This window comes from Patiria miniata, unplaced genomic scaffold, assembly GCF_015706575.1.
Source record: "Patiria miniata isolate m_02_andy unplaced genomic scaffold, ASM1570657v1 HiC_scaffold_9, whole genome shotgun sequence".
In the NCBI taxonomy this organism is placed as follows: domain Eukaryota; kingdom Metazoa; phylum Echinodermata; class Asteroidea; order Valvatida; family Asterinidae; genus Patiria; species Patiria miniata.
In genome coordinates this window covers 11,112,299-11,140,068 of record NW_024037076.1, presented here as the reverse complement: position 1 = coordinate 11,140,068, position 27,770 = coordinate 11,112,299, and the positions used below count along the sequence as shown (strand labels likewise).

Genomic DNA, 27,770 nt, shown 5'->3' with positions numbered 1-27,770 from the left:
ATGAGATGCTTGTCCAGCGCAGGCTACTCCCCAGCTAACGCTGTTACCAACTCCTTGGTTGTAAGAGGCAAGTGGGGGTTAAGTGGCTCGTCCAAGGACACAATATATGGCCAATAGCGTGCTTCTATCCCCCTGATAATGATGTGCAAACCCGACCCGAAACCGACCCGACCCGAAACCGACTTCGGGTCGGGTCGGGTCGGTTTGTCCATCATTTCAGTTGGGTCGGGTCGGTTTCGGTTTTGCATTTTCATTTTCGGGTCGGGTCGGGTCGGTTTAGCCATCTTTTGAAAAACCGAAATAAACCGAAATAAACCGAAACAGTTGAGAAAGTCAGGTGATGCAATTTAATTGACAGTAACTGTGACCGCAGCCCATTGTGTGATTTGGCCGCCGAAGGCACTATCAAGTTCCCACGGAATTCTCCAGTCGGATTGGACTGACAGTAAAATAGATACATTGTAACAGTTTTTGATGATACCTTGCGTTTGTTCAATAAGAGCAGTTACTCTCGATCAACCAACTGAGTATGACAGAGAGAGACGTTGGTTTTGCAAAAAAAATCATGCCAGGTGGGTAACATTTTTATGCGTAAGGGCAGGCAAAAAAAGTAATTACTTTGTCCTACCTTATTTTTAGTCGTGTCGGGTCGGGTCGGGTTTGTTTGAGGGAGTGAAGATCGGTTTCGGTTCGGATTCAGTTTATGTCTCTATGTTTCGGTTCGGTTTGGCCTGGTCAACCCGAGCCGATGCACATCATTAGCCCGGACCCTCTGATCGTGAGTCACGAACCCCGACCACTAAGCACAGGCGTAGATCCGGGGGGGGGGGGAGTTCAAAAACCCCGCCAGCTGTGTCTATTTTTTTCATAGAAAATCTCCAAAATTACGGACAGAGCCACCATTGTTAAGGGGTACTTGTACACTATATTCTGTAAACAATCGTCCGATTTGAACAGCGCCCCCATTGAAAGTAAGGTACGAGCCCCTCTATTTTCCAATTTAGGTCTTCTTGTGTTTCATCCATGAATAAAACTTTTTTTCGAAAATTGATTTTGCTGGTTACATTATGTTTCCTCAGATGGTCATTTCTGCCTCACACTACGACCTTCATAGTTGTCTTTTTTTCTCCATAGATAGCTGTGTCGGTCGATGCTTTTTAGACGGTCCTCGGTTCGGAGATTGTTGGTGCGACGCTGCTTGCGAATTGACTGGAGACTGTTGTTCAGACTACATTGAACATTGCCAGGGGGCACATATGCCAACTACTACTGCACAACCAGGTCAGAGGCAATTGTATCGGAGACACTCAGCATTTGAATTACACAATCAGTACAGATATTGATAAATAATTACATATGTACGCAAATATGAATGCAAAAGTGTGAACAATACAACTTCGCACTTGTTTAACGTTAAATCCGGCCAAGAAAACGGTTGAGGGTTTCATGGGGTTGAAAAATGCCGAATGGAAGTGTCAACCACGTCCGCATAGAGTGCGTTGATTTACATAGAAATTGATATAAATACATAGATTTGGGGAAGTTTTGAAACGATTTCTTCCAGACTTGAAGGTCAGCTTTACCAGTAACTAGTAATGACATTTCGGTATCGATGACGGCGATTTTTTTCACTGACATGAAGTTAGAATTTCTTGTTCCGTTATTGTTTAACATTACAATTATGCTGAGCATAACTTTTGAGAAACACAACGTTCAAAATGCCATGTTTTTGGGGGTGCATGAATTTCACTGCTCCGTTATAGCATCTAAGTACGTAATCGGATTAGCTTTGCTCAACAACGGCAGACGCTTTGCATTAGCAACCATAGGGCTATACTAGCCAAGCACCTGGTTAATTAGCAAACCCACTGTGCTGTCTGTCATACAGACCACTTGTGCGGGGTGCATGTGGACGTGGTTGGGAACCAATCAACAAGGCCTTCCATCCAATTTACACTTCAGCCACTTTTTTGTTTGGTATAACCACGTATGAAACACTTCTCACTACTTTGAGGCCTGTACTTTGAACCATTTTTTTTGCCCATACTTCTTTGTGTAACAGTTACAGTATAGAGTAACTAAATACATGGTTTGTTAATATTGTCTTGTGTTTCATACATCCTGTAGCTGTCGATGAATGTAACCCGGATGCACCGTTGCACAACTGCGATGACAATGCAATCTGCAATGATACCTTCGAGGGTTTCTCATGCACCTGTAGACCAGGGTATGCAGGAAACGGCGTGTATTGCACGGGTAACGTAAAACACACATAGTTTGTTATCCCAATTGCATGGTTTCATTTTGAATGGAACACAATGCATTATAATTGTTAACAGTACTTGCAGTCTGAAGATGGGATGGGAGATAACAACCTCCAGAAACATGTTGTCATGCAGGCATTGATAATAACAGTCACTGATAACATCAGATAATAAATCAATGTTCTTGTACAGAAATGAGATCAATTCATTCACCTCCAACCGACTATAGTTTAAATTGTAGAGGGTAGAAATCTAACCTTTCAAAAATCGTAAAAATTTGCACAGTACAATGTACGTTCAAAACACTGCAGACATTGTTACTTCTTTTAGTTATCTAAGTTTAACCCTAAAGGGGCCGGGTTATTTTGACCATCTCTCAGCCGGGGGAGGGGGGGGGGGGCGGATTGCGCCCACCCCAAGATCTCGGCCATCGAGTGACGAACAATTTTGACACTCGGTACATACATAGAGCAACTCTTCATAAACATACCAAAGAGGAAATTTCATGACCAAAGGTCAAAGGATTTTGGAATGATGGCTAATTAATTATTCATATGTATGAATAGCAATTCTGGTCCGTGTACACGACGTATATGGGAAAATTCAGTTTTCACGGCGCCTAGCGCCGGAAAAAGTTTTCGCTGCGCGACAACCCCTGTTCCGATTTTTATGTTTTTGGTGTCAAAAGATGCGCAAGGCTCAAAGCTAAAAAGTCATAAGAGCTCAGGTTGCGAAACATTTTTTTAAAGGCTATCGCGGAAAAAGTCTAGGGAGGCGGATTCCGCCCCGGCCCTTTTTTTGGTTAAACTATATGTTATCTTTTAAAACTGTTATGAACTACCAACTAACGGAATTCACCGAAAGTTAGAATCTGAAAAAACCCCAGTCCCCTAGAGCGACAAATGTTTCCAATCTAGCTGGATTTTCGTCAAATGCAATGATGATACAATTTTCAGTGATTTTCTATTTGTACGGTCATTTCCAGATGTGGAACCGCCCAGCATCACTTGCCCTGCCGACTTCACAGTCTACACGGACTGCAGGAAGAGCTACTCAACGGTTTCCTTGCCAGACGTCCAGTCTGCATCCGACAACTCCGGCCAGTATACCATCAGCATAAACATTGGCGGCTCGATGTACGAGGTTGGCGACACCACGACTCTCAGTCTGGGAGCATCTCCTCACATGGTCCGCTACACCGCTACTGACAATTCCAACACTGCAGACTGTGATACAAACGTGACGGTGGCAGAAGTTTCCGGTAGGTGCAGCTTGACGTGTGCGATAATTTATATTTAGTAACGGTTGGTATAGCGGTAGGGCACAGGATTCATGATCGTGAGATTGTTGGTTCGAGCCTCGCCGTGGCCATGCGTGTTGTGCCCTTATGTAAGGCACTTTTAATACCTAAATTACTCCTCTCAACCCAGGTGTTAAATGGGTACCGGCATTATTCACTGCTGGGTAGGTAACAGACTCGCTGTGGAGGAGGTGTGGCGATTCCCCAGTAGCATTTCATGGACTCGAGTCTGGCCCAATCGCTTCGTAAGAGAGATGGGCACTCCGTTCCTGTGAACACAGGTTCTTCGCCTTTAAAAAAATAAAGAACCCCAATGTATGCAATGAGTAAAAAGGCCCGAGAGCAGTGCTACAGTTACCTCATCATAAGGGCTTGTAAGAAAAGTGCGTTAACCCAGGAAATGCCTATTCAATGAATAGAGACCTGAAAACGAGACCTGAAAAGCAAGTAGCAACATTGGTAATTATACCGAAAAAACTTGTCAATATAATGGGCAAAACCTAGCTCCAAGTAAAGTTAGAGTTTGTTCCAGGTACTCTGGGAAAATCTTACACATGTCGCCATCAAATATTACATTACATTAAAAGAGTGTACATGGATATCATTACAACAGATGGAACATTCTGTGAAGAAACCGGATCCCCACCAAACTGCATCTGTAAGTCAAACGAAGGGCTCGACTGCACTTGTTTCTACAAAAACTGTGGTCATGACTGTTCTCGTAAGTAAACAAACAAAATTTGAAATTCATAAAACCAATAAGATGAATATTATACAAAATATGCAGGAAAGATCACACATACAAAAATAGTTTTGTGGAGAGCTCGTCAAGTCAGGGTGCTCCACTGCGAAAGTCTTGGAGAACATTTGTGTGTGTGTGTGTCAAATAACGTCCGTACTGTCATGGTAGTACAGTGCTTCTGAACTTGAAACGTGAAGTTAGCATAAAATAAAGCATAATACTTTAAAAGGGACACGTGAACGTGACTATAATATGACATTTAGTGTAATACATAGGCCTAGGTCATATTTAATTAATATGATTTTCATTGTGGAAGCTATATGTCACATATCCTTCCCCCAAATTATTTGTCCGCACTGCCATTATGTACTGTATATGTTATGTAAACAGAATCCGCTGAAGGAGTGGAATGTACAGGACCAGGCAAACCATATCCAAAGTGCACAGATGTTGATCTATGCGATCCTGGTTACTCAGGACCACGCTGTGATAGCGGTAAGTTTATTTCGTCCAAGGGTACAATGAGTTACATGCAATCAACCTCAATTAAGACAATCCTTGCCTGCAGTCTTACATTTCTTCCACTTCCATTTCATGCATTGGCTGGTACAAGAAGTGGGCTATGCCAAAAATGATGACGTCACTAAAATATTTATCTGTAACACATCCTTGTCTATTTGCATACCAAGTTTCAAACCAATCGAACTGAGACTTCCGAAGTTATAGTGATTCGAAAAATACACACTAAATATGACGTGACATACGATGTCGTTATCGTAGCGAAAATCCTTGGGGTCCATTTTCGGGTAGTGGTCAAAAGTCTATCATACATATGAAAGTGCTATAGAGCACAGTTTGAAGAAAAACGTGTACAAAGCATGTGGAGAAAATATGCGCATTTAATGTGAAGTAACAAGACACCTGATGACGTCATCGTGACGAACATATTCAGCATACATCTTCAGGTAGTGGTCTAAGTAGTACCAAATCTGCAGTTGATCAGATTGAGGAAAGTGCCAAAATTTATGTGAAGAAGAAAGAGGTGTACAAAACCTTTTAAGAGTCGGAAAAAAAGGAAACACAATTTTAACGAAAACAAGAGCTGTTTCGGCTGAAATGCCCAAACAGCTAAAAAAAAAAGTCAGACCACATTCGTGTTAACACTGCGGTCAAATTCCACAAACCGACCAAAAAATGTGGTAAATTGTAGATACAGATGGCATATCAATCACATCCGGTCAAAGCATGGCCATATCAAATTCACCAGCAAATTTGTAGCTGTTAAAAGCAGTCATTAATCGAGTTTGACTGTTGTGATGGCGTAGATAAACTTGTCAGCCAGAGAGGAACGTTCATCAGTTTGTCGATGTTTATTCTTCAGACAGTAACACTCTGCAGTGTCCAGAAGTTGACAACCGCTGTATTTCTGACAGACTGTCGTCCGTAGAGATTAGTTGGACGCTTGGCCCCCCGGGTTCTAGCTCCGACGTAACTTGCACAGATTCCTTTGATGGAGCCACTGTGGAGACTACTGGGGGTGTGTTTGGTGTTGGCATGCACCACGTAGTCTGCTCCTCGGCAACTAATGCCTTCCCACACTGCCTAATTTCTTTCAGTGTTTCATGTAAGTATTATGTTTTGTTTTTAAATAGAGCTCATCTGCAAACAATACTGGAGATACCATGTGATGTATGTTTCACCATCATTAATAAGGAGAGGGTAGTTCTCCTTTTTTAACCCAAATACAGCGGTACTACGATAAGGATGTAAAAGCCATCTCAAATTTCTTGTGGAAAGTGTGCATCATATTATTCTTCATCAACTTGTAATCATCAGTATTTTTTGTTAACATCATCAAATCACCGACATGATGCATTATCTTTTCAATCAGCGTGCACACCTTTGTCATTATGATCATCATCATTGCCATCATCATTGTGGTCGGAGGTAGGATGGAATACAGTCTACTAACATTTCTATGCTTTATATTGTCCAAGCCACGTGGTAGCCATGCCCGACTTCATCTTTGCTTAGATCCTAGTATGTACCAAGGTACATCCACCAGAGGGGGTTTCACTTGGGTGACCCTAGTCAATGCGTTAAAATTGGCGGGGAAGACGTAATGTACTGGTGCACATTAACATAGGTTTGTATACAATTGCGCTGTTTGCATAGGAATTGCCTGGATAACCCCTGAGACAAAAATGGAACAGTGGAATGAAATTACCAGGCAAGTCGGTGGTTGTAATGGTTGTTTTGAGGTCGTAAGGATACCAGAGGTGCATGGTGTGGGTTTGAGGGCCAGGTGGCTCAAATTACATAGTGGATACAAAGATGAGTTGCTCCGGTATGTTTCAAACATCATTTTGTGATGGTTTACATTCCAAACGTTGAAACAAATGCACAAGTCTGAAAAAGGGTAAAAGGAAGGTTTGGAGATGTTTATTAGAAGAGCGGTGTTATTGTTGTGCAGCTAAGTTAAATTGTTCTTGCCTTACAGACTTCCCCTCTCTGACAGTACCTAAAGTCGGTGGGCAGTGCACGGATCCAGGCATGAACACATCTACAGTGACATGGACCGAGGTTCATGCCACGGACGCCGGTGAAGTCACCATCGATTGCACAGATTCTGGTGATGGCGTCGGTGTCGGTGTTGCCGGGGGTGTATTTGGAGTCGGGCCGCATATCATCACATGCCGTGCTGTCAATGATGTTGGGTGTTCAAGGTCAAAGCTCTTCACGTTCAACGTCGTTGGTAAGACAGTGTTCTCCCCGAGGTTTTTTGGGATGGCCAGGCAGCCTGCTAAATGTCTATACCACCATGCTAAAGGTCTGCTTCCCGGCTGATATTTTCAATATGTTTTTTTTAAACATACTCTACATTACGTTTTCACAATTGAACAACAAAGACTAATGACTCTTTGGATTCTTAATTGTTAACTAAGGACAAACTATACGATTTTAAATACATCAAATACCAACAGTGTATGTATAGGCAAGTGATGTCTTGAGAGAATACCCTCTAGCCCTCTTTACAGTTAATCAGGACATTTATCTGCTATGCTGCTCTGCTAAAGTTTCACTTCCTAGCAAACACTGAGAATAAATACACTTAATGAAAAGGCAAGTTTTACTCACACTCAAATAAAAGTAGATATAGAATGTGTGAGCGTGTGCGTGTACAAACACTGCCTAGTGGGGGTACCGGAACAATGGGAGGTACCCCACAAGGAATACCCACCGACTTGCGGGGTACCGTTTTGGTACCCCACAAGTTTTTCACGAAATCTCAAAATCTAGGAATTTCCAAGGTGGGTTGATAAGTCGCAAATGGAAGAGTTTTAGAAAAGGGATATTAAGTCCGAATTTCAGCCCAGGAAATTAACTATGGTTAAAATAAGAGCATTTTTACGTGAGTGTCCGACGTTGCAAAGTTTTAGTACACGAGAACAAAGGAAGTACCCCACTTCTATGCCTATGTAAGCGTGTGTGTGGTTGTGGGGGGGGGGGGACGTCTTTATGGTCCGACGTCATTGGTCGACTTCCCATTGGTCCGACGTTCCAGTGGTTCGACGTCCCATTGGTCTGACGTCCCATTGGTCTGACGTCCCATTGGTCAGACGTCTCATTGGTCAGACTTCCCATAATCCTATGGGGCGTCGGACCAATGTGACTTCGGACCAATGGGACGTCGGACCAATGGGACGTCGGTCCAATGTGACTTCGGACCAATGGGACGTCGGACCAATGGGACGTCGGCCCAATGTGACTTCGGACCAATAGTACTTCGGACTATCGAGACGTAGCCGTGTATGTGCCGCAGCTTCAAGTTTAATGCAAGCAATTTTACCGGAATACCAAAACAGCAGGGCAAGCCGGAAGCATAAGACGGTACTCATGACTACCGTGAATCGTTAAAGAGTAGGCCTACAACAGGTATTCAGAAGCTTAGCGGAATACCAAAAAAGTAGGGCAAACCGGAACCAAAAGGCGGTACCCATGACCAACATTATAACTCAACTGATTGTTACCAATGACTTCTTTTCACAAAAAAACATCAACGAAGAACATATCTATACGCAAATAAAACAATTCAGTAAAACCATAGACCGTAATGGTGAACAAATTCCTGAATATTAAAATACAATCAATTGGTAGTTTATTATTTGCAAGTTTTCGGGTTTTTTTTATAGAGGGCAATCTCGTCCCATTTGGAGAAGAAATCGGAGACTCCCTGTTGTTAAAGGAACCACAGAGGGTAAGTTTTTGCGACGCATGTTTAAAAAAGCCTACGCAAAATTATCCTGCCATTAACCTGGAAAAATAAAAACACGAAAGTAAAAGAAGATAAAATGCTGTCAGTTTTTCACGTTTAAATGTGTTAGATTTGTTTTAAAAGTATTATTTTGGCTGAGTATTATGCGATTCATGCAGAAAATAACATGCAATGGCACATGTCAGTTCATAAGAATGTTATCCAACCATCTCAGATGAGATCAAGTCAATCACTGGTCAACAGAAAGTCAGTCAGGTCACAGCTAGATAATAAGCAGAGGAATTTCTTTATCACATTTCACAAACTCGATGACAGCTCAACCATACATATTAATTATTTTTTGTACATATTGGGGCCTAACCACCTGCGTGCACATCAACGTGGCTTAATTGTGATTTGGCACCTGTTATTTGTGTATTACGCTTGCAGCCACACTTAGCAAAGGATCTGATATCACCTACCATCTATCCACCAAACTTCTTTCCCTTCGGCAGCAAGCTTTATGAAAAGATATACGTAAGTATTGGCAGCCCCTTGGCAATCGTGTTTTGCTCGCTAACTGTTTACCTAAATATTTGATGTAATATCTAATGTAATCTCATTTAAACCTTAATTGCGGGTTTCCAAGCTTTGTCGTCTTGCGAACTCTTTCAGTTTCAGTGTAGAAATTTCAAGAAAATGTTCTTTTAAGATTTCATACGAGTCAAAATTCCATGTGACACAAGAAAAGTGTTCAAGACCACCCAGCAGGTCTTTATTATCCGTTTAGGACCGGCCACGTGATGGGCTCTCGACCAATAGGAATGGGTAAACTGTATAAGGTATTTGTGAATAACTCTTTAATCTTTTAAGAAAGACTTTCTACTTGGTGGGCCCTTGAAAGTCATTTGTTTTAATGCTGACCATGAACAAGGACCTTTTTGTCCCCTTAAACCTTATTTTCAATTTTTTGGTCTATTTATAGGGGCATTTTGTTGCCTTTTGGGTTTTTGTGCTAATGATATTTGAATATTCATGAGTGAAAGTGTGATGTCATTTCAAGCAGAAACCTCAATGTAACATCTATTTTAGCACAAACATATACTAGAATTTTGAATATTTTGCAGTCGTAAATGTTCTTCTCTTTGACGTTTAGTTGTTGTTTCAGTGCATAACCGTGGACCAGAGACAAAATGTTTCTAATGACTAAATGTGGATTCACAATTTGAACAGAAAATCCCTAAACTGATCTATGTCTTCCTGAATTGCCATCTCAGCAACGAAATCTCATGACATTAGCCCTTTAACACTTCTTCTCATTTTTGTGCATCAATGTGATTCAATTCATCCTCTCTTTTTGTAGTTTACCGACAATGGTGTGATTGTCCTGTCCAACGACCAAAGCCTTGATAAACGAGCGTTCCCCAGTCCGCGGGGTAAAACTTTCCTCGGTGACAGGACGATGATAGCGCCGTTTTGGGCGGATGTCAAAGCTAACGCCTTCACTGCCACAGATAATGTGTTTTGGCAGGTACGTCTCCCACTATCGATGGGAATATTAGCTAAAGTGGTTTGTTAAATGGTTTAGTAAATAACGGAAGTTTTTAAGGGAGCTGTATTTAAAAATCACCGCACTCTTAAATTGGGAGATTGCCTGAAAGTCATGCTTAATAAATTGCGTACTGTTTGAGTTTCAAAACTCTGGGTAAAAAGAAATCCACGTGATATTTGACATTAGCAAAGACAAAATTGAAAAGCCAGTTTGAACTCATCTGATCTTGGAGACATTTTGTTTGCCTCGCCTAGATGCAAATAACCCCTTAAACTATTCATCAGGTACCAATGTCTATTTTTGCTTGTTGTTGGTCAGGTGCACGATCAGTATGATCCAAATGTCAACCAGAACATGCTGGATGTTGCTAGTCTCATAGTTTCAGCCTACTACAGTGGTTTTTCAGCAAACTGGGCTCTGTCTATTACCTGGAGAAATGTAAAGGCCATATCACCCTTAGAAGTAAGTCTTCCAACATATAAGACGTTTTATTTTGGGATAGTGTTTTAAAGGCAAAGACGTCATCGCCGTCAGGATCATCAGCATCCAGTTGCAGGATGAAGTTCTTGACCACAATAACTTCGATGGAATCCACAAGGGTTATGTTCGATGGGAAATTCTGTTTTGGTTATAATAAGACTAACATTTAATGAGTGCGATGTATGTTTTTTGTTCGATAGGACACAAATACCTTCCAAGCTTTGCTTGTGACTGACGGGGTCCGCGCTTTCGTCGTTTTCAATTACGATCCCTGCGGCATGAACTGGGATACCAGTTTTTTGCCCAACAAAAACGTCATCCAGGGCTACACCTCCGGAGTCTTTGGCGAAACTGTGTATGTAGACATACCCGAAGAATCACAGTTTCGTCCCGGTGGCATAGTGGGCAACACAGGGAAGGCAGGACGCTGGGTCTACCAACTCGACAGCCTCCCAGACGGTTTTGTCAATCCACGTTTGTCCTGCCACAATTGGTACCACCGCCAGGAACCGTACCCACTGTTTGCCATCCACTATCCTCCGCTCGCAGACACGTGCCCATGCAGTCTGTGGAACGCCAGATTTGATTGGAGATACACCGAGGCCTCGCAATCAGTTGTCTTGCCAGATGATGGAAATTCATATCGTAAGTTGCCATTCTTTTATTTCATCTTATTTGTGAAGTCATGTTGGAAGAAAGCGAGAATTGTGTTGCTCAAATGGAAGAAACAACTGTAGAGAAGAAACATCTGAAGAGTTTGTACTGCTCTTAGCCATAGTGTGAACCTAAGACAGGCGCCACATAAAAAAAATCTCATCTGAGTGACATTTCACTGTGCATTCATCAAGTGGCGTTTGCATTTGAATGACAAGTGCTAAAACATTTTGATTTTGAGGACTAATCATTTGTACCCAGACATGCATTTGCCCAATAATTATACAGAAACCGTACGTTTTTACGGGTAAATTTGTGTGAAGATAAAAACGGTCCTTCAGTGCCGCTTCCTGGCTTGTTCTGCTTCCATATCTTTATTGGATGTGCACAGGAGAAAAGGACGTTATTTAAAATCCAGGTTCTTGAATCCTACATGTATATTTACTCTACCAGTCTATGCAGCTACTTTCGACTTGGGACGGGCTACAGTCGGTTAGGCGATTTGACCTGGGGACTCTCTCCCTCCCGCTGCCGTCAAGTTGCTGTCGGTACTTCATTTCTTTCCACTGACTCCAAACGTTTGACAGCAAGATTGAATACGTGGATCATTTTTGAGATATCACCTGTTGCGGTCCTCATTTCGTGTTAAATGCGTACATTAATATTTAAAGTCGCAGAAGTTTAATCTTTTAAAAGTGCTGAATTAATGAAATTTTTCTTTTGTAAAACCACACTTGTTCTACAGCCGCTGTTTGCTACGTCAGGCTTTTCCAGGTTTCTTGGATTCCTGGTCCACTGTGCTGCTATAATCTTGTCGGTCGAGATCTTGTGTACGACGTCCGAAGTGCAAGGGTCGCGTCTGTCTTTGAGAGGTATCCGCTTGGGCCTATATTCTACACGGCCGACTCTTTCGACTTATGGAAAAGTAAGTGCTTGAAAAGATTTGTAGTTCCCAGAGATTTTAACGGTACATTTTACATGATTTTGTACATTCAATGAGTGATCATCAATGCTACACTAAAAGTCTGGGTTAAATTTAATATAGGCCTATATGTAATTACTCCGTCATTTTCTTTCATAAAAAAATATATCATACTCCACGAGTTCCCAAGTGAGACATTGCAAAAAGACCCTTTAACCCTGGTTGAACTTTTGACCCAAAATTTCTGAGTCAAAGATCAGACCCAGGACAATTCCTGAGGGATTTTTTGTCACGTTGCATCTCACCGCATTGCATCGCATCGCATCGCATCGCATCGCATTCCATCGCATCGCATTGCATCGCATTGCATCGCATTGTCTTGCATTGAATTGCATCGCATTGCATTGCATTGCCTTGCATTGCCTTGCATTGCATTGCATTGCATAGCATTGCATTGCATTGCATTGCATTGCATTCCATTGCATTCCATCGCATTGCATTGCATTGCATTGCATCGCATTGCATCGCATTGCATCGCATTGCATCGCATTGCATCGCAATGCATCGCATTGCATCGCATCGCATCGCATTGCATTGCATTGCATTCCATTGCATTGCATTCCATTGCATTGCATTGCATTGCATTCCATTGCATTCCATTGCATTCCATTGCATTCCATTGCATTCCATTGCATTGCATTGCATTGCATTGCATTTCTTTCCATTGCATTCCATTCCATTCCTTTGCAAGTGTAGCTGCCGCTATTACAAGGCCATCAATCACCCAGTCTTGAAACTGGAAAACACGTGGTCATCATCCTTTTTAGCTTTATATATATGTAGCCACAGGCTGCTGATTTGTGTGAGTTTGTTTCTGCATTCAATATGGGACGTTGAACAATAGAGTACAATCCCGAATTCCCGAGAGGTCCCCAATTTGGATTCGTGTAAAAAACATATGGGAGTACAAACAAAAGATGGACAATATGGAGTCCCCACCCCACAAACTTTTAGCCTGTATTGTTTTAATCCAACTGCTATAATAAAGGTCTTGAAAAAATAGGCGTTTTTAACCTTTTTAATTATTATTTTACAGGTGAAGAAGTTCTTCCACGTTATTATTGTTGTCAGAAGTCTACTCTTTGCCACCTGTACAGAACATGGCGACCTCTAATGACTTGCGGGTGGTACAGGCCCCCGGCTTGGAGTGAGTTATGAACTTAAAGGCTTTTTTTATGAAAGTCAAAAGCATTCGCATGGATATGATTCTTCCAAAATGCCCTTCAAACTGTTTGTTTAAATGTCACTTGTGTTCGATAAGCATGAAGGTTCAATTTCAGTGGCTTAGCCTAGTCTCTAGCTACGGCGAGATCAAGCGTATACAACATTATCCTGTTTTTTTAATAGGTTAAATAATGAAAATTTTCGATCTCAGATAGAATGGAATCTGGGGCGTAATATAAAACATATTAAAATGTAACTGGCAATAGAAAAATAGCTAGGAAGAGTCACATTCCTGCAATGAAAGCGAATTATTTCCAGAAAACTGCAAATGTTAGTTCTTTCTTTTTATAAAACATACATGTACATCAGTGACGGGCAAAACCTTCTTCTGATGCAGTTTCCTGCATAAAAGTTATTGGTTGTATAGCACTGGCTGCTGAAAGCAGATTTGAGCTGACCAGCGGACCTTGAGCGAGTAATTAAAGTTCCCATCATTAAGTTGTGAATTGCAGTGATTAGACTACTTTGGTGAAGACCAAACACAAAATTGTATTTAATTTGTGAAGTTCTCATTCTGTTTTAAATAGTGTGGGGCTGGGGAGACCCCCATGTCGTAACTCTTGATGAACTGGAGTACTCCTTCAATGGTCTGGGTGAATACACACTTTCACTCATCGAAGATGACGATGGACAACGAGTCTTTGAACTGCAAGGTCGCACACGACAGGCCGTGGATACGGAGACAGGGGAACTTAGTAAGGCCACTGTCTACTCTGGTTTCGCTGCGGTGTACACAGGAGAAGCAAAGGTCTTGTTGTAAACACAGATTAAGTATTTTAAAAAATTACCTTTTCAAAAATGCTTTGACTTGACTCCACAATTTGTTTCCATATTTTTATCAGGTGTTGGACTCTGCGTTCTCAAACAAATATTGTGTAATAAGTGACAAGCTTCTTTATATTTCCAAGTAATAGTTTCTGTCGTTTTGGTTCTAGACTCGATGTCTTATATACTAGTCTTTTTGTTTTGTCCTACCAAGTGCCCACAATGTGCATATATTTTATTAATCATTTAAACTAAAAAGTTTTATATTACATCTGTTTGTTTTCTCTCTTGAGTTTTTTTCTCTTTCTCCTTTCGTAAACACTTATCATTCCATTGTACTCTATAATTCATCATCTTACGACTACCTTTCTTTTCAGAGAATAAAGCTTTAGCTTTGGTACATTTAGTCCTTGATGAGTTTGATATTTTTATTTCATATTCTGTCAGTTTTATCCTTATATTTAAATGTGTAAACAAATCACTTGAGTGGATATTCTTAAAGGTATATGAATAGATTCCTTTCATCTTGATTTTCTTTACCTTGAATATGTGTAGTGTACTGGTGATTGTCTTTTTTTTCGATCATCTTTTTGCTTTTACTGGAAATACTGAATGGGCCATAATGAATGTGTAGGTTTGCTACTCATCATCAGGCGATAAAATGAAAGTCTTAAAAATTCCGATGATTTGCAGGACTTTCAAACCCCTCAACAGCAGTTTGCCGGTTTTGTTTGCCATTCAATACAGATTGAGATCAAGTTGAGTGAGGATGCCATTGATTTGATAACGACTGTCAATGGGACAGTTGTCACACCCACTGCTGAAGGTAAGACCCGTCGCCAATTTCACATTGCCTTAAAGGTACAGTCCATCATTTGCTGCTATCCAAAAAGTAACTGACAAAATTAGCGTTGAAAAGCATACTTGGTTTAAACGTAGTAATGGGAATAAACTCCCTTTGAAATTACTATTTCTGTCAAGCTGTCCTTTTGAAGAGAAAACAATGAAAAGGGCATATGCAACGATGCGTCTAAAAAGGCATTTTTGGACAATTCGTTATTAATTTGGCAATGCGCCTAAGCGTTGACATAACGCACACACGCGCGCGGTTGCTTTTATTCATCATAGATATCAAAATAATATATATTTGTTCTTCTAAAATTTATGTAATTCGTTGGTTCAGTTAGCGTCTTCTGAATCAGATTGGCTGAATGAGAACGTGTCCCGGACGCTGAATTCGGGCGCAATTCAAAACATGACTTTCAAATTGAAATCGAGATCCTAAAATATTTTTTTTTTTTCGGAATATACAACATTTTCTGAGCTGAAACTTCATCCAGTCAGTTTTTCAGCACCCTTGTAAAGATTTTGAGCACTTGTTGTTTCAAACGAACATATTGCATGAAACAAACACGATGTCCTTTACCTAAAACGGCGATTTCAGATTATGAGTGGTTTATCTGATGGTCTATTTTGTAACCTTTTCCATCTGTTATACATACATTTGAACTCAGCTGAGGGCTATGACTTTGTGACGGTGCTGTTTTCATCAACATCTTTCTCAAAATGGATGCGAAATGTATGTCCATTGTATTTTTTTCTCGTAGGATTGCAGTTTGATAATCTTCAGGTAACGAGGGCGGAGAACCCAATCAAAGTGAGCGTCATGTATTCTGAGTACGTCTCCTTTACTGTCGGGGTGAATAACAGCATGGCCGATATCACAGTCCTTTTCAACGAGGACTTCAAAGGCAAAACGAAGGGAATTCTAGGTATGGTTCTGTATACTACCACGACAATTTTTTTTTCATCCTATTTTTGTTACAATGCCACTTGGTTTGGCAAATCTGATGAAGAAAAATAAAGTTAGTAAATTGTAGGTTAAATCAATTCGGGCGATTCACACTGCATTGGCCACCAATAATTTGCCATGGAGAGTCCATTTTTTTTAGTTTACGGTCGACAAAACATGCTCCATTTGAATGAGTGTCAGTAGCCAACTTGAGCTAATTTGTTTTAGATAGGGGCATATAGCGTTCTGCCGCCTCACTAAATACACCATATACACCATGACAGACAGAAAAGAAAAGTGCAAACAGATACTCCAATCATGCGCTTACGAAAATACTGACCGGAAAAAACAATTTGTCGACCTCTCTTAGTCTCCCACAATGCACTGGGAAAAATGAACTCTCTGTGGCAAACTCTTGGTGGCGCACTGTATTGTGAAACGCCCGAATTTAGATGACAATATTTGTACTGTATAAAGTGACAGTCCCAAATTCTTTTAATTTGAATTTTAAACGCATCCCAGGGAGTTGGGTTTCAGGTGTAAACCCATTACTTGATTTCATCGATTTGTTAAATTTGCTCAGGTGTCTGGGATGACGACCCAAGCAATGATGTGTTGACGCGTAATGGCACTCTGCAAACGGGCTCTGGAGACAATGGAGAGCTGGTGGAGAGGGACTACTTCGAATTTGGCGAAACATGTAAAAAAAACATCCAAACCTCTCATAAATAATGTGATTTTAATGTGGACGGCTTGTCATTGTATGATTGGTTTGGAATTGGATTGTTTTGCAGAGAAATGAGTATAATTATTTTGGCTCGATAAATTTCAGGGCGAGTTGTGGAGGAAGACTCTCTGTTCTTCTATCAGTCTCCTGATGAAAGCTACGACTCCTTGAACGACCCCAACTTCACTCCAGACTTCCTGCAAGATTTGATCGACAAGGCACCGCCGGGAAAATACGACGAGGCCAAAGCGGTCTGCGGATCTAGCAACGAGTGTCTGTACGACTCCTTGGCTCTGAATGATACCAGCATCGGTATGGCTACATCAACACTCAATGAGATGAACATGGAAAACATGGCAATCGCAAGTAAGTGGATACACAACGTTTGATTGAAGGAGAAGCCAGTTTAGTTTGTGTTGCACCTGTTGGCAGGTGCCAGAGGGCCAGCCCAGAGCCCTCGTCGCACCTGTTTCACTGACGCACTGACTGACTCGTGACACTTGTGAATCAGATCTGCTTGAGTCTTCACTTACTAGGCCCAAACATTTAACTCGGGTGGCAACGAATACCCTCAGACAAAATTGGTCTAGTACAAGGTTTATCAGGGCGTGCTTAGTGCTGTTTTTTTTCTGACATAGTCCTGGGCATGATTACGTCATATATTGGTTGCTACGAGTGTGGTACAATTTTGCCTTCCAGACGCAAGAACCATTGAGTTTCTGGAATATGGGTCTGGGAGCTAGATAAGCCAATATAAAACATCCCGGATGTCGGCGCCCGCATATTTGGTGTAACGTAAACGTTTTCTGTATTAAAGGAAAGAGCTGGGAGAGCCGCTGTAGCATTTTTAGGAAATCAATTTTCTGCAAATCCCCTTTACGTTCCAGCCAATTTCCCACCAAACATAACACTTGTGGACACCATTGAAGTTATTGTGGGCAAGAACTTCATCCTACAACTAGAAGCAGTTGATCCTGACGGGGATGACGTCACTTTTGACTTACTTGAGATGGTAGCAGAGGCAGCCATTTCAGCCTCAGGTTTGTTAAAAAGCAACGTAGTTTAAAGTCTGTATGTAGCTGTAAACATTCTGTATTAATGTCATAAATTCCCAGTGTTGTAGTACTTGTACTCGGTACTCGTACTCGAGTACTTTTTTTTTGAATTACTCGTACTCGTACTCGTACTCGTACTCGAATGTCAAAGTACTTGTACTCAAAATGACGGTACTCGTACTCGGGCAGCAAAGTACTCGTACTCGACATGTCGAAATAGTACTCGATCATTTATAAAGTACTCGTACTCGAATAGCAGTACTCGGCCGGGGAAAATGTTGTAGCTTCACTTACCTTGGCCTTATTGTATCAATACTCTCAGTTTGTAATGGTTGATTGGCTTGTGGAGAAGTCGAGATTTCCTGATTTTCCTCTGTGCAAGTCCGTACAAACACATTCAACAGCTAGCTGTGAGTGGGTCTGTATATCGGTCTGACTGAGCTTGGGCCAATTACGCACAATGAACCATTTGCCGTTTGGCCGTATTCGGAAGTACTCGTACTCGTACTCGTACTCGGAAGTACTCGTACTCGTACTCGGAAGTACTCGTACTCGTACTTGGAAGTACTCGTACTCGTACTCGGAAGTACAAGTACTCGTACTCGATAGTGATTGTGATTGGTTGTGCTGCCCTCCTCAATATAAGATTCCAACTTGGTAACAGACCCTAGAAAGCAAATTTACTTTTTTATTTCGGAAGGTCGATTTTCCTGGACACCACAGGACAAGAGTAAGGTGAAGATCGGTTTCTTAGCAACAGATGGAAAAGCGAATGCCACGCTGGAACCAATCGTGAAGCTCTGTGACTGTCAGAATTACGGCACCTGCCTGTTTGATCAGTACGCTAGTGGAGTGGACATAGTTAGGGACCGATTCGGGGTAGGTTTCTATTAAAGGTACATCCTGGATATTTTGCAAAGTGCACCACTGTCCAAAACAGAATGACTCATTAAGACCCGCTCACTTCCGTGGGCAACAACATGTGCGCCAAACTGCATGCTCCAGCTTGCTTTACGCACACTAATAGACGCATGTCCAACATTAAACAACAAATATATGTTTAGTATAGACACGCAGTGCAATGTTTTGAAATCAACAAATACCTAGTTAATTGCAACTGTAGGTTGGTTTATGAGGTAAACGTTTTATGGGGTTTGTTTCATTGCTTGTAGGTGGTGTTATGCCAATGTGAGCCCGGCTGGTCGGGAGAGTTCTGTGAAGAGAACTACGACGCATGCGCAGACAACCCGTGTTTCCTGAATGTTGATTGCGTGGATGAGGATCCACCCTCGTTGAACAGCACCTGCGGACCTTGTCAAGCGGGACTTGAGGGGGACGGGAAATCGTGTCAAGGTCAGTCAGGAATGCCTACAGTTGTCCAGAGTCACGGACATTGCTCGGCGGGGTGGGGTTGGGGAGTCACACCATTGGTCGCTGTCTCGCCCAAATCATTGTCTGATCAGCAAAATCTTGAGCAATGTGCCGCGATGAAGAGCACCTTCTATTTCCAGATTGTGGTTACAATTGTCTGTTCTGAAAAACCTCCAATTTGTCATATGGTGTGCATCACCCCCCCTTTCCCATTTGTTTTAAATTTGACTTGCAGCATAACCTAAAAAAAATGCGAGAATCGCAAGCATATGCACAGAAAATAAGTCCAGGTTGCAGTAGGCCCTTGGTCCGCCATCTTTGTTTTTGAGGTTCTATTCCACTCCCCACTAAAAAGTGTCTGGTCATCAGTAACCCCGTTCTCTTGATAATTCAACACGAGAACGGGGTTGCTTGCCTGCGTGTCAGGCTCTGTCAGCAGTGCGTTCGAATGTCCCATTAAGTTGTTTTTCCCCTTTACTCAACACATTTTTTTTCTGCATCTGTCTGCAGATATAGATGAGTGTGAGCTGTACAAAGACCAGCCAGCAAGCGGTGGTGGACTGGGCTGCGACCAGAACTGTCACAACATCCTCATGAACTTCACGTGTAGCTGCAATGCTGGATACTTACTGCATGAAGATGGGAAGCGATGCATTTGTAAGATTAATTCAGAAAACAAAATCAACGTCGTTGTAAATCTGCGTGGTGATTTGTTTGTGTTATTAAAGATGGCACTAATTGTAGGGTTCTCTTACAGAATGGAAGCCAAGTAATCCAAGACGTCAGATTTTGATTGGGTTTTGACATGGTACATTCCAAATAAGAGGGTTTTAGAGGGATCCTTTCATTCCCCTTAATACCCAAATAAAACGTGTTATGTAATTCCAATTGTAACGGTACGCCCTTAAGGAGGTCTGCGTTCAAATAATTTTATTGAAGGGCGCCAAGGCAGCGAAGACAAACCGAATGAAACCAAAAGTGAACAGGTACTTTACAAAAAAAATGTGTGGCTTTTGACATCCATCTCAATTTAAGCTTACAAAACTGATTTCAAATCAATTTATACTTAAAGTTACTTGTAATTCTTAATTCGAATTGCAATTACCAAATTCTTAGTTGTCTAATAGTTAAAGTTCCTTGAACATTTTTAAATACTCAAAGTTCAAGGTTTATAAGGTCCAAGTGGTCCAAGAGTTGCAATCGCTATAATAAAGTTCTAAGTGTTAAGTTCCAATAAATGTTCAAATGTTATGCAGTAAAGATGTTATAAAGTTAAAGTTCCCCGAACATGGACGGCTTTTTTTCAGACGTTACAGACGAATGTCACTTGTCTGCGTTGAGCTGTTTGAATGGAGGGACCTTTGATGCGGAGTTTTGCGAGTGCGTCTGTCCACTTACGCACTCGGGAATGACGTGTGCCGGTAAAACATATCTGTGTTTTTTTTTTCCTAGTTCGTTTTCCTAGTGTAGTTTGAAAAAAAAACAGCTGTATTCCCTCGGATTGGTCAGGAACTTCATTTTGGAATAATCAGAGACCGGGAGATTTGTGGACAAAGTTGATTGTATGTGCCATTGAACATTAAACAATTCACAGAATGCTTTCCTTGTGGATGTTTTTTTTAAACCTGTGTTATTTGCCATCTTAGTAAGAGCATAATAGAGTTATGTGTGCAGACTCCTTGACCACCTAAAGCGTATTATTGTTGAGTGTAAACAAACGAAATGCTCTGGTAATGTTCCAATGCAAAACGTCTTTCACAGTGGTTTTCTGAAACATTCGTGCACTAAATACCAGTATGCTTATTATGCCTCTGTATTGCAGTTCCCGAGGCCAAATACTACCTACATTTTAGGGGAATAATATAAGTTATAAGCTAATGTAATAACTACACTGATATTTCTTTTCTTGGCAGATGAGAATCGCTGTCTTTCCAGCAACAGATGTGGAAATGACCAATACTGTTTACCAAGCAATGATCCGTCGGGATTCACTTGCCACTGCAATATCATCCAAGGGTTTGTCGAGGGTGATTCTGGTCAGTGCCAACGTAAGTAATTCACTCGTAATTTGTGTTGCCCTGTATATTGATATTGTAATATATTGTACCGTAATATCAATGTAATGTTACTAGAAATGTAACTTTTCTTATGGTATGTGTTATAGCTATGCCAGTTATTGTAATTTTGCATTATCATATAAATAACAGGGAATGGGTCATTAGGGAATTAGTCATTAGGGAGACTTTCCCATAGACTTGTGCACAACATTTCAAACGTAAAATTGCACCCATTGGCACTCATCAACGTTGGATTTTCATGTTTCCCAGATTACCCATCCAAGAATGCTGTGATCACTGCCCTTATGGACTTCAACGATGCCTTCAAAAACCCAACGTCGAAAGCATTCAATAAAACTGCAACTGTGTTTGAGAATGCAGTAAGTAAATTTTTTCTTTCTTGTTTCCTCAGCCAAAAAACCTTACTCTCAAAGGTCCTACCAGAGAGGTGCTGCCAGGATCCAAAACATTAAGCCCTCACTTTTTTATCGTATATTGAAGGTCAAGTGTTCAGGAAGCAGCAGTTGTATTCATTTAAAATAAATACTTTAAACGTTTATCACACTTACAGCAACGTAAGTCATGAACCAGCTGAATATTTAGACATTACACAAAATTCAAAGCGATCATTTTGTTTTTGATTTTCACAAGATTTAGATACAGAATAGGTTTCTCATGAACAGTTTTTGGTAGAATTTTACAGGACAGATTTTGTTCAATCCGACGTTAAATTGTTGTGGTTAAGATTGACTGTTTTTGGATTCTCATCTGACTGTCGTTTCAAGATGAAACAGGCACTGGTCTCGGTATTGCGATCTCAATGTAAAATTAGCGATAAGTAATACCATCAATGTTTAAAGTATATAACAAGGGCATTATTTTCCAGGTTGTCCTAAGTTCTTGTCTCACTGATTATAATGAAAGTAATAACTCATTAGCACCTGTACTAATTGTACTCTAACGTATTAAATAACTGAAGAGCGCTTGGGCAGTTATGAGCAGTATAGGGAGTAATGGTTAAAAAGTTAAACCTCCTTTCACAGCTCATGTTTGATATTTTTAATCCTAGATTTTGAAGACCCTTAAAGATCACCCATCAACCAATGACGTTTTGTCGGTGGTAGTTCCTTTACTGGAGGAGGGCAGCGTTGTCATCAGATCTGTAGCACTGTTTGGAACTGCTGCACCGTCCAACGCCATTCTACGTGAAGTGCTGTCAAGCAGTGATACACTGACTGATGGCAGTACAGTCATTAACATCGATCAAAACTCGATCCTTGTGGATGGTGAGTTGATGGTAAAACTACTGTCGTATAAAACGATGACTTTAGAATCGTTTAAGCAAATTGAGCAGCATGAAAACCGACACACATTATATTAGATTACAAACAATTAAATACAGTTTATGGTATTATATGTAGTTTATGTAGTTTATTAACGTTTTGTGGCAATTATGGGGCGATTAATATTAATAAATGCAGCAGTTTTTGCGCAGAAGTAATCGCATTATATTTTCAAGGTTGCCCCTACCCGGCCTTGAAAAATGACCAGTAAATGCTTGAAATCTGAAGCATTTACTCCTTTTTATTCATACGAAATGAAGTAACACTTCTAGTCTAGCGAAAGATAGCAGGTAAAAAGTAAATACTTTTAGCTTTCAGCGAATGCTTTCCAGTAAAAACATCTGCTTCATTTTTATACATACACATTGACATTGTACTTTCGTTCATTTGTTGGCCGAATAAATAATAACAATAATAATAATACATGCAAGTAAATGCTTAAAAATTTGTAGTAAAAGCAAATGCTAGTTTTTATACATACGACCCAATGACCTGTTGCTTGAGGATTTGTTACACACGTTACCCTGGATAGTCAATGATGCGACGCATCAGTGAGACCAGCTTTGCTAGGCTTGACTTGACTTGTGATTGTTTATATGATAGATGAGGCAATAGACTGTGTACCGACTTACTGCATGAACGGTGGGACGTGTGAGACATCGGGCATCTTTCCTTATAAGAACTACGCATGCAGGTAAAAAATGCACGACTTAAGGTCCTCCAATTAAACTTGGTTCCCTCTTGCCTTACTATTAGGACAAAACAATCGAGCTCTTTATGCAAAAGCATCTCTTAAAATATCGGATGCTTCAAACAGAATCACACACATTTGAAAAGCCTCTTCATGTTACCTTGCGATACTACGTACATTTATTTTAAACCCTTTTTAGAAGACACAAACTTGCTCAATTCAATGAATAGGTAATTGTGTGAGCAAAATACATTTCACAATTAAGGCCTTCAAGTACAAGTGCCGTTTAGTTCTGGCATTCGCTGTTATCTGAACAAACTGCAATCAGGTGACGATGAGCTTGGCTTACTAACTTCAAATGATGTCTCGCATTGAGTGTTCTATCTGTAGATTCCAACCAGTTTCCATTTTCTAAAGATATGCCTCTAGTTTTGAGCATGAAGACAATATTAATCAGACTCGAGTAGACAATCTTCAATCAGTTTATTGGAACTGACTTATTTTCAGGTGCCCTGAGGCCTTTAGCGGTAAGCGATGTGAGTCCGAAGTGTTGCCACATCCAGAAGGTAAATGTGTGTTGTATTCCTATCACGTCATACAAGTTGGCCTACTAACAGATAAAGACACGTTTGACGAGAAAGAGACAACACAGTTGCATGTGTCAATTTGGACCATGTGTTGACGAATGAAAGCTTCTTTATACCGTAGGATCACATTATACATGTATTACTAACCTACTCATAGTTTGATAATCCCCTTTATTAATTTCCAGATGGACTATCAACATTGGCCCTAGCTTTCATCATCAGTGGGTCTATCGCTTTGGCTGTCGTGGTGGTAGTCGTGCTAGTCTGCATTGTTCTTCACAAACAAAGCCTGCAGGCAAAGGTTTCTGCCAACCACCGGAATAAGGTTGCCCCGATTATAGTTGAGGAAGCGGTGGTGGACAACATCAGTGACCCGACTGACCTCAAGGAGGTAACTGATAACATTCTTTAACGTCCCTTGGGTCTTTTTACCTTACGCACAGTGTTCAGTTCTGATCAATTACTTCAATTAAGGATTTGTTTTAAAAAAAATGGTTGCCCTGAAATGAACTACAGGCGAGGGACGGAAATCTTCTCAACATTTTCGGATAGTGTATTTGTCCATCCTTTGAGAATGTTGTTTCATAGAATCATGACATGGTGAACCTCAGACCCATTCCTTATTATGCATTTCCACCATGCAAATCATATTTATTTATTTTTTGACCTGGTTCAAGATTTTTGACAACATTGACAAGTGGTGCTGGTTGCTGGAAGCAAGGAGCCCCAATGTTATTCACAATTCCTTGAACTTATGGAACGAAAGGTCCATCGTTTGAAGAATTCATTGATAATTAAGTGTTGCACAAGAAGAGATACATATCAAAGATATTTCAAGGAGAAAACATAATTTTGTCAATGAATCTCAAAAATCAACGTTTTCTTAAAAGTCAATGTTTAAATTTTCGGGTTTTTTTGAAAACGTGAAGGCTTTTAAGTTTTAAAAATTGCATTTTAAGGAGTTTCATCACTTGAGATATTGTTGCAGCATTGGGAAAAAACCATGTATTGAAGAGATGTGACAAATATAAAAACAAACCTAGCTAGCAAGATAGTAATGATCAAATCCGATCATTTAGAAAAAAACCCCAATGAATTAGTTATTTTTCTGGTGAGACTTGGTAAATTGTATTGGTTTAACCCATGGAAATAATAATACATTTATTCTGCATTTCACAGGGTTTGGAAGGCCATGAAGCGTTTGCTATGTCATATATGGCTTCAGGTATGGAGAATCGCAGTGACGATACAGCAGTAAGTAAAGTACATGTACATAACTTTCTATTATACAGGGTGTCCCCCCAAAAAATATTCCACTCTCCTTTTTTTTTTTACAAATTCAAGCAAACCTGAATGCATACATTTTCTTATTATGGATGGTAAGAATGCTTTGTGTCTTGGTTGTGAATCACCAAAAAAAATGGATCATACTATCAATCCACTAGGGACAGAAATGCTTAAATATGAACTCGCCTCCATTTGCCACCACAGGTAACAATTGTGAACAATCAGCCATAGGTGAACAATTGTTACTTGTGGTTGATTGACAAATAGGTATTTTTAGTCAAAGTCCAATAAATAGACAATGCCATGGTTGGTTGGTTTTCTCTAGTACGCTTGATAACGACTGATGACTGGTCTTTCATAATAGATACCAAGTAGAATTGTTGAAAAGCACACTTGACAAAAATCGACATTTTAAAATTGGTGATTTGAGTCCCCAGCGTAGATGGCAAATGGAGGCGAGTTCATATTTAAGCATTTCTGACCCTAGTGGATTGATAGTATGATCAAATGTTTTTGGTAGATAGCAACCAAGACACATAGCATTCTTACCATGCATAATAAGAAAATTTATGCATTCAGGTTTGCTTGAATTTGTAAAAAAGAAGAGTGGACCATTTTTTTGGGACACCCTGTCGTAAACCGATCCATTGGGCCGGGCCCACTTCGCACGTCGGCAACAACACAATTTGGCCTGAGTGGCGCAGTGCGTACAGCGCTCGCCTCTACAGGGTGAGTCAGAATGATCTGGACCGAAATTAAAGAAAATATTAAAACTATGTAGCAATGATCAAAACTAGTGCTTAAAGAGATACAGGTTAGTATTTTGGACATAATTTGGTGAATGTTTCATGCGTATCAGTTTGAAGGAAAGCGCTAGCGAAGAACAAACGCTACAGACACTCTGACCACGGTTTTACGGTTCAACAAATTTAGTGAATCTGCGTAGGCTGATGAGAAGCAGTGTTATAACAAATAAAAAACTAGACATGGTGACTTACTCACCTGAAGATTTTGACGCATGTAGAAAAAAATTCAAAGGCCAATCCCGTGTGGACTTCGGAGACCGCAAAATGAGCCACTTTAGTGAAAATGGCATAGCTCCTCACCACAGCCACCAGTATGACAAGGTAATAACCATTCCTACAAAACACTATATTCTATCTACTAAAAAAAACACCGGTTAAGTTGGGTCCACATCATTCTGATTAACCCTGTACGACTTAACACAAGATCTCACCACATATTATGGCGACGGTTCACTTCCTTCAATATTTTGTGAACAGAGTGGCTGTTCGCTGATTCTGTCCTGTGGCACAATGTTGCTGTTGTTGTTGTTGTTGTTGTTGTTGTTGTTGTTGTTGTTTGTCTGGGTTCACCGGTTTTCCTCCATGTGCCAAATTCAAGCACTTTCGATCTGACTGTGCCCCGTGATAACACATGGGTGGTATGGTGGCTGCCAAAAAGGCACCTTTACAGGCCCTCGGCTCGACCACGTTGTCGCTGCGCCATTTGCAATTCAGCTTCTGCTGCGAGTAAGGACGATTTTCGACCATGTAAACGTGTTATTATTTTATTTTGCATGTTGGATATTATTCACAGCTGTAATCACATGATGGGAAGGTGCTTAATAAATCTGTGGATGAACAGTCTGTGATTTTTTTCTGAAATTAATGGCGTAATGCATTTAAAAGAAATGATAAATGTAAAACTATTTAACCCTACGAGCAGCGAAGCGGTCATAAAATTCTCCACATTTTCCAAATACGGGCATATTTTTTTTTCAATGGGCCAATTAGGCCAAGCTTGCATGTAATCCTCACCCCTACTATACACCACAAGCCTGTGAACTCCCATTGGCCAGACCCTAGCCACTCCGAAGTAAGGAGTGTTGAAAGACAGAAGCCAAGATAGCGGCTCATGCCTTTGTGCAGTAATTGGAGAAAATGGCGGCCAAACCCTTTGTCCCACCGGTCTCTTTGTGTCAACCCCTCGTGCCGCCCAGAGCTCAGACAGGTTGTAAACAATCTCTCACGATGTGAATGACCTATATTTTGTACAGGCATGCGGGGGGGGGGGGGGTATTTCCCTAGAAAAATATCTGGTGATAAAATTTTCCACGTGGCCAGTCCGTGTGATTTTTTTTGTTAAGCTGCTCTCAGGGTTAATAAGACCCCACGAAGTGCTCCTAATGTGTCAATTGCCAACACCTGACTAATGGTGACAGATGCCTTTAAGATACCTAATTTATTGAAAGCTTTATATTGTGTGGAGTAAAATCATTGTCTCCCTCGGTGGTCCATGAAGCATATCAAGTCTATTTTAAAAGGCAGATTTGGAGCTGAGCTTTTTTTGGTTTATCACTCATATACAACAATGTCTTTAAAGGTCCAAATTTGCTTGCTCGAAAACTGCGAACTGATGCATCATTAGAAATATTGAAAGGTATGACTTCTTATATTTTCAGTAGCTTGATCTGGGTTAGTTCAGCCAGAATCTTTGGTTATTTTTACACCACAGTTTAACCGTTTTATTATATCGGGCAAAAACAAAACCTAGTTGAAAGTCGTCATAACCATTTCCATTTGCTTGTCTTACAGGATGACGTCGATGGCTATGTGGATCGCAATCCTCATGTCTGCTAG

At 40.7% G+C, this 27,770-nt stretch overlaps 1 protein-coding gene across 1 annotated transcript; it reads left to right on the top strand.

Moving 5' to 3' along the window:
* On the top strand, positions 1 to 27,770 carry LOC119720473 (mucin-like protein). The gene is made up of 33 exons (XM_038190145.1): positions 1 to 67; positions 1,135 to 1,281; positions 2,128 to 2,256; positions 3,250 to 3,525; positions 4,178 to 4,285; positions 4,697 to 4,801; positions 5,688 to 5,930; positions 6,807 to 7,061; positions 8,500 to 8,564; positions 9,012 to 9,098; positions 9,925 to 10,092; positions 10,432 to 10,575; positions 10,794 to 11,238; positions 11,993 to 12,172; positions 13,266 to 13,376; positions 13,981 to 14,201; positions 14,966 to 15,044; positions 15,826 to 15,990; positions 16,594 to 16,710; positions 16,843 to 17,103; positions 17,625 to 17,777; positions 18,493 to 18,671; positions 18,965 to 19,145; positions 19,674 to 19,820; positions 20,471 to 20,584; positions 21,077 to 21,211; positions 21,491 to 21,600; positions 22,290 to 22,506; positions 23,167 to 23,257; positions 23,762 to 23,820; positions 24,027 to 24,232; positions 25,021 to 25,095; positions 27,726 to 27,770. The coding sequence occupies exons 1-33, from the start codon at positions 1 to 3 to the stop codon at positions 27,768 to 27,770; spliced, it is 5,085 nt and encodes a 1,694-aa protein (XP_038046073.1).